Below are 8,018 nucleotides of genomic sequence, written 5' to 3' on the forward strand. Positions count from 1 at the left end.
TAAATGTCCGTATTTTAACAAAAAAAAATTTATTCCAAAGAAATTTATATCCTTATACATCTCCATTCAATACTAGTAAAACTCAAACACTTACAAACACTTAAAAATAATTCAGAGGATGAATGAAGTATGTACAACCTGCTAGAAGATGTCAGACTGTGAAACTGACAGACAATAAGTTTGCACTATGCTTGACTGCAGAATTCATTATTTGATTCTCAAATCATAGAGAGAGAGATCATAGAGAGATTTAGAGGATGCTCTGGAGTTTCCCTTTTCCTCTGTCTCTAGATTTTAAGCCTCAACATTCCAGTTCTGTCATCAAGTGATGCAATGTCATCAGGCCCAGACTTCAATAACATCTCCATCCTCCATGTCCAGCTGGGAGGGGGTGTGGCTATCGGTCACCTTTGACCCATCGAACAGAAAACGGACCTTGCGCCTAGAGTCAACACCCATATGAGCGCGATACTGAGAGAGGATGGAGCCAAGGGGGGCTTCCTGGGAAGGAGAGAGTGGAAGAGAGAGTGAGGTTAATGTAGAACACTATAAATTAATATTTGATTCAATTTAATTCAATATTTCTTGCTCTGAAGGAATTTTATACAATGTGTTGTATCACACAGAAATACAAACTCACCATTGGCATAAGTATAAGCACAGACCTTTAGTATGGCATGATAACACGATGACAGCATAATACTATTGTATTCACAGAATATTCAGTTTATTGTACCTAATGCAGCATACTTAGCTTCAGTTAATACCAACCTTGTGTAGAGAGTAGTCCTGAGTAGACCCTTTGTCCTTGCCCTGTAGTCGCACAGTGATGATGTCACTGTCACTCTCTTTCTCTTTGTCCTCATCTGCTATCACCACACAGTCTGAAAGCAGAGAGATTATAATGTTGGTGGGTGGAAGATAAAGTAAAGCACATTGTTTGGACAAACATTATAAGTCAATGACAATGAGAGGGCAAAAGATTCTATAGTATATACACCAGCCAGGTGGACCCTAGAGCAGTGTTTCTCAACCCTCTCCTGGAGTACCCCCTGCCCTGCATGTTTTAGATCTCTCCCTGCTCCAACACAGCTGATTCAAATGATCAGTTTGTTATTAAGCAGCTTCAGGAGTTCATAACGAGTTGATCATTTGAATCAGCTGTGTTGGAGCGGGGGTACTCCAGGAGAGGGTTGAGAAACACTGCCCTAGAGTGTAATATCAAAAAGCAAAAGCCAGGGGCTCCCAAGTGGCTCAGTCGGTAAAAGCACTCGTTCCGAGCTATGTCACTCGTTCCGAGCTATGGCCCGGGTTCGATCCCGACCGTGTCACTAGCCGACAGTGACCGGGAGCTCACAGGCAGAACACATTGGCTTCGTTCCGCCGGGGATAGGGGTGGGTACGTCGGCAGGGGCTTCGGTCCCATTAGCAACAGCGACCCCTGCTGGTTGATTGGGCACCTGTGGTCCACGTGCCAAAGCTGCATATGAAATGTCTTCCTCCGACTCATCTCTGTGCTAGCTTAGCTTGTGGACCGCAGTGTGAAAAGAAGCAGCGGCTGACATCACGTGTCTCGGAGGAGGGCACGTGCTTGTCCACGCTCTCCCAGATTGACAGTGGGGGTTGTGCAATGGGACCAAACATTGATGACAAACTGGGCACTCCAAAAATTCAGGGAATTGGCCATTCCAAATTGGGGAGAAAATGGAAAAATGGAAAAAAACAGGCAGTTCATCAACAGAGATCAAATGTCATCTCACCAATGATGTCTGCAATGCCCAATCCCAGTTCTTTTGCTGTGGAGTCAACAGGAAGTTCTGTCTCTTTTCTCAACAAAAGGATGCGGGCAGGTGGAACACTGAGTTTGACTGACAGCTGCTTTACTGCCGTGCTCAAAGGAGCCGTCTGTAATTACAAACCTCTGGTTAGCGTTTATTCTTGCATGTTCAGTACAATCTGCTCAGAGCTGCATGCAGTAGGTGTATTCAAGAGCAATGCCTTCGTAAAATACTGTAGCATTTTCCCTATTTGTGAACGTCAAGAATCTACAACCATGGTCTTGGCATACTTGGCAAAAGTCAATTCACCTCATCAATTACTGAATACTATGAACACATGGTCTGCAAGATTACAGCTGACTAACTGATCTTATTCTGCGACTAAGATTTGATGAAACACAAACATGAAGCATCTCTGGTGCTGTAGGGCCAAGGTTGCCCACATACTAAAATGAAATTACAGAATATGATCAGCACATGTACCACTGTATCATACAGCAAATATACAACATGGTACAACACAGCACGATTGTAACTGCTTTCTTACTGACTGCACGGGAATCTTGTACAGGTCAGTGCGGCAACGGAATTTGAGGGGTATCTCTCGAGACTGGTCACTGGCTGGTGGCACGGAGCCAGGGGTGGAGACCACAATGATGTCATCGTCATCATCATCGTCACCGTGATCATGAGCAGCGCTGTGGTGTTCAGCCCCTGCCCCAGAATCATGCGATGGTGACAGGAGGGAACCAATGGCATTTAACCTTCTGTTGATCTCTCTAAGAGACAGAGAGAGACAGCGCGGGTACTGACATGAGTGAATTATATACTGAAAATGTGAGTAAAATCCATGAGAAAGAATGCACAGTAATACAAGACATTGCATTAATAAGCTTTCACAATGAGAAAGGGGTAGACAAATGTGGTATGCAAACAGAAATGGCCAAACACCTGCAAAGGGTGCAAAATACAAGCGAATATTAGGACTTCAGCTCACCGTATCTTTCTGTTTGCACGTCTGGGGGTTTTTACTGGAGGGCTCTTAGGGGGTGGGGGTGGAGATGCAGAATGAAAACTTTCCCTGCAAAAAATTGCAAGCAAAAAGAGGATAAAGGGGTGACTATTTACCACTCATGATCTATGACATTTCTCAGCTTTCTTTGCATGACCATTACTATTTACTCCTGTATGTGGAATGGAAAGTATATCTACAGAAAAAGCTGCATATATCAATGTTATTTTCCTCTTTTAATCTCATGAACATCAAAAGAAAAAAAACTTCAAGGGAGTGAATACTTTCTCCACACACTGTACCAAATGTTAACTAGCCATAAAGATGGCACATAAATGTTGTGAGCAATGTGACACTTCACTTTCAGGTGAAAAGTAAGCTGCAACACATCTCTTAGTCAGCGATTTGACTAACAACCTGTTTGCTAAGTCTTTCATGAAACTAGTGTTTATGGGCATATCACTGATAACAGCATATACTAATACTCATCATTGTGGAAACTTAGCAACCAATTAAAGAAATTTAGGTAAATACATTAAAGACCTTCAAAACACTATAATGAAATTTTGCCACAATAGAAATATCGTTGGAACATTAAAAGAGGACACTTCGCACTTCACAGTAAAGAAATAAAAAGGTTACTCACTGCTTTTCATCCTTCTCAGGATCCTCCTCTGAGTCTGAGAGAACAGTGATGTCTGGTTCCTCTTTCTTTGGGGGTGAAGGCTGTGACTGGGACCACAGTTTCGGAATATCTTCATTTTCACCTACAAAGAGAGAAATGCCAATACTGTTGCAGAGTCCCAATGTTTAGCATAATCAACATAAGAAAATACACTATATAAAACAATGGGCCAGCCTACAAGAAAGGGAGCCAGTCGGTTTATGTAAATATTGATATTTCTAATCAGACAGCCATTTTGAGCACTAGTGTCATTTCTATAACATATACCTTTCATTAAAGCTAGATATCATTATGAAACAACGGCATTCAAATAAAGAAAATAATTTTACCTTCAACTGTCAGAGACATAAAGACACAGAATTCTGAATTCTGAATTAATGCTAGTTTGCATAATGAGGTGTTGTCAGCTTAAAGCCTTACCTCTTCATCAGGACTAACATTTTTTCATTAATTATCAATGAAAAACTTAATAGTAAAAAAAATAGTACCAGAAAGGAAATGAGTGTGTATACCTGCACTGTCAGTATGTATGAAGACAGATGACTTCAACTGCAGACTGCTGCTCACCTAAAACACACAAATAAAAAAAAAAAGAAAAAACCATACATGCCCTTATAAAGTCAAAGCAATAACACTGGTTTTAATTTCAACAGAACGTCTTTAGACAAGACAAATCTTGAAAGCCCAGTAATATCAAACACACCTTATTGGAGTAAATGGGTACAGTTGTCACAGCAGAGGGGTCGATGATGCGTCGCCGTTTAGGTGGCGGCCTGACAGGCGGTGGGCCATCCACATCACTGTCACTGTCTGACATGTCCTAGGAGATGTCCAGAGTTTAGAGAAGCAACAGTAGCTGTAGCGAACTGCATCGATATGAACTTTAACTGCAGCCAAACATACAAAAACACACAGCTACACTTAGCTCTTGCTCGCTGGCTGGTACTTGACAGGACCGATATCGACAGCCTTATACATAGCTATGTAGGTTTCCTCATTTAGCTTGAAAATTAACCAAATCTTGTTCGTCGATATACACTGATCAGAGCCGTTAATTTCTTCCTAAAAATACTTATCTATTAATGAAAAACAACCAACAAGAAACGTCTGAATAAAACGAAACAAAGACATAAACTGTTTTGACAAATAAATGGGCGCTCTCTTAATCATAGCCTCTAAACGGATGTTAGCGTGTTAGTTTCAGAAGAACGGCTTATTTGAAGTAGACTGCAGTAGCTAACGTAGCTACCTAAGCAGTTACATTTCATAAGCAATTTATAGATAATTAATTCTACAATAGGCTAGCTAACTAGCTTCACGGGAGAAAAAATATTCATCAACTAAATAAAACTACAGAAACATAAAGACACCTCCATGCCCCGATTTAGTCAGACACTTTATACCAAGTTAACTAGATATCTTTAGAGAACGAAACTTACCCTTTCAGCCATATTCTTCTTTTTCTTCTATGGATTTAATGGCAGATTTGAATAAATTTAAAGGTGTATATCGCCACCTACTGTGCTGGAGGGTGGCTCAGAAAACAGAAGTTTCTGCGGATGGGTGGAACGGGTCGTGGTTGGTTCACTAACGGAAACGACTTACGACACTATTCAAACCCATATATAAGTTTTTCTCTTATGTCAGTTCCGAAAATTGCATGTCATTTAGCCTATACCTCTCACGCCATCTTGGTAATAAGTACTTATTTAAACCCTCACGTTTTGCAACGAAGCTGGACAGTAGTTGTCCTCCTTCCACATCTCAGCCCCTGGTATTGCCGGTTACACTTCTAAGAACAGGTTCTACAAATCAGACTAAATCCACATCAATACTGTGTGAAAGGGGCAAAAAAAGGCAATGTATATAGCATCCAGTGAGTTTAAGGGGCTGTGGAACTTCAGCCTTTGGCTACAATCCCACCCCACTGCCATACCCTGCTTATTCTTTATTGTATGCATTGGGTCACTTTGGGTGTGCTACAGGAATTTCCTCTTGCCTGGTTTTAGATGTGACATTCAAGCATAATGTTATATGTAAAAAGGAGCAAAACAAGCCCTATTTTAACATGATAATCTGTCATGCTCAAGCTGGCCTCCAGTTCAATTGACTGGCAGGTGTTCTGAATGTCATTTTTAGTTTCTTTCTGTGTGACTATTTCTTTCTCTCCTCCCACACAGCCTCACAACCTATGAGTGTCTTTTAGATGGTAGGATGTCATATTTCCTGTGACAGCTAAGCACTGCTGGCACATGAATATAACCACCCTAAGGTGTGTGTATAAATAGGTGCATTCTTTTGGAACCATAGATTATGACTTTGTTCATTTCAGGCACTAGTTTATATCAGTAACGAAGAGAGAGGGCAATCTAGACACATCTTAGACTTACCTAACTGCAGACTAACAAATTAGCCTTTTAATTTCATTACAAATCCAGAATTCTATTCAGCATATCTATGTTACACTTAGTCATTGATAGTTTTAACTAAATCTTAATTTTAAAATGTATTTATCCATCTATTATTATTATTATTATTATGCTCCCTCGATCTTTCAGCCTTTGTTAAAATCAATTATGTACATAGATAATGACTTATAAGAACCGCGCTCAAAATATAGTATCGATCTGGCACTGGGATACATTAGGATTACGGTAGATTAAGTGTTTTCTGGTATTATTGCCAATATCTAGCTACCAGGTTTGTACTGACTCAAGGCTGTATTGCCATTGTGTGTTTCCTGCTGAGCTTTTGAGTGGTAAACTTGAAGTGCTTCACGTATCTCATATTTAACCGAGAGATATGTCAGACATGAAACAAAATGTACAGTGTTTTATGCAGTAATTAATTAAAATAAATAATGTGATTTTCATGAGTTGTTTGAACATCAATGTGAAATGTGAGTGGCTGTAAATGTAAATCATAATTTGTGTCAGGGTAATATTTGTGAATGGGCACTGTGTTAACTACACAGGTGTTTTTCTGAATCACATTCGTTTTCCTTCATACCGCAGTAGTCTCCTTGAGTGCCATCACATATCTTCTCATGGATTTGAAAATTTTCATCGAAGTAGTAAATGTCCTCAAAAGACAGAGTAGTCATTCTGTGGCTCAGAAGGACAAGACAGAGTTTGTTCAAAACATATGGCCTAGAATACTAGTACTACTACTCAGTAGCTTCTCACCAGCTGTGGAGGTTTATGTTCTTAACTTAGGCTGCAGCTGACAATTCCATGTTCAGCCAGTGTTTTCAATACTTCCACATTCATTCTGGATTACTTTGTGTCTGTGCAATACATGGTGGCTCTCTTTATTTTAGACCAATGTACAGAGATAATACTCAGTGGACTCTTTGCTCTTTCTGCCTTTCAGGTGCCGGTACATAAATGATGTCAGTCATAGGTAAACAGGTAAACAGCACTTTACATAAAATAAGACCCGCAGACTACATAAAGCGTTGTAGTAGCAGTACCTGTTTCCCTTTTGTCGATGTCACCAGCTTCACACATGGGAGCAAGCAACAAATTATTTGAAGAGAATGAATTAGAGCAATTTGTAAGACATTACACAAATTACCTTTCCCATTAGTTCAAGTCAAGTGTCTGCACAGTCTCATTCCTGATCTGGTCATGAGCTTGAAAATCAATTTGAAGTGACTTGTTTTATTACTCCCTGGCTGAGTGGTTGTACCTGAGGAATTTGTTGGTCTGCACTTTATGTCACCCCCAGCTACTTCCTGACTTAATTAAGTTAATAGCCTTCATTACTGTCTGTGGGCGTGATGGCAGTGGCTGACATCCTTTCCATCCTATCAGTTTGTAACTCACCTGCTTTCCTTCCTTATCTTCCCTGTCTTACATGTATTTGCTGTATTATCCTCTCCCCAATACCCATTTATTCTGTAATAACCAGTTTTCCTTTCCACACGTATAGATTTCCTAGCCAATTAAGTGGCTTTGATGAATGTTTGCTTGGATGACAGAAGATTATAGGGTCAAATCCCAACTGAGTCAAATAAGTAATGACTTAAAAATGGTGCTCACTACAATTACAAATATTAATTGGAATAATGATTCTCTCATTTGTAGTTGTTCCAGTGGGGATGCACTTGTGCTCCTAAAGGGCTTTTGCCACAACATTTTTAATTCCACGAAATTCCTACCTCCTCCAGGACATACCAGTATTCCAAGAAAAACTCAAGGAATACTTTAATTTTAAACATTAAGAATGTTAAAATCAATTAAATATGTTGTTTATGAAGACTGAGTATATCAATGTTAAGTATTAATGCAATTATGTATTTTTTAAACATTGATGTAAATTTTTTAAATTTGTTATTCTGTTCATAGAATTCTGTATTACTATATTATTATGTATTACTACTGTATTATTATTGCAACTGTACTGAGAAATAATTGCTTCAAACAATAATGAGGTTTTATTATCAGACAGTGGCAATTAATATTTAAGGTAAACTGAAGAAGCAAATTCAACAGATATGTATTCATACGATATCCTGACAACATTTTGGACTTGCTGGATC

General features: G+C 39.4%; 1 protein-coding gene across 1 annotated transcript; it reads right to left on the reverse strand.

Annotated features, from left to right (window-relative positions):
• Nucleotides 1–109: 109 nt before the first annotated feature.
• LOC118794319 (nuclear factor of activated T cells 2 interacting protein) lies at nucleotides 110–4,939 on the reverse strand. The gene is made up of 9 exons (XM_036552551.1): nucleotides 4,915–4,939; nucleotides 4,179–4,295; nucleotides 3,988–4,042; nucleotides 3,437–3,557; nucleotides 2,776–2,859; nucleotides 2,326–2,557; nucleotides 1,761–1,905; nucleotides 772–884; nucleotides 110–501 (listed from the first exon to the last, which is right to left on the reverse strand). The coding sequence occupies exons 1-9, from the start codon at nucleotides 4,924–4,926 to the stop codon at nucleotides 340–342; spliced, it is 1,041 nt and encodes a 346-aa protein (XP_036408444.1). The 5' UTR covers nucleotides 4,927–4,939; the 3' UTR covers nucleotides 110–339.
• Nucleotides 4,940–8,018: the final 3,079 nt, after the last annotated feature.

This window comes from Megalops cyprinoides, chromosome 19 (assembly GCF_013368585.1).
Source record: "Megalops cyprinoides isolate fMegCyp1 chromosome 19, fMegCyp1.pri, whole genome shotgun sequence".
Taxonomy (NCBI): domain Eukaryota; kingdom Metazoa; phylum Chordata; class Actinopteri; order Elopiformes; family Megalopidae; genus Megalops; species Megalops cyprinoides.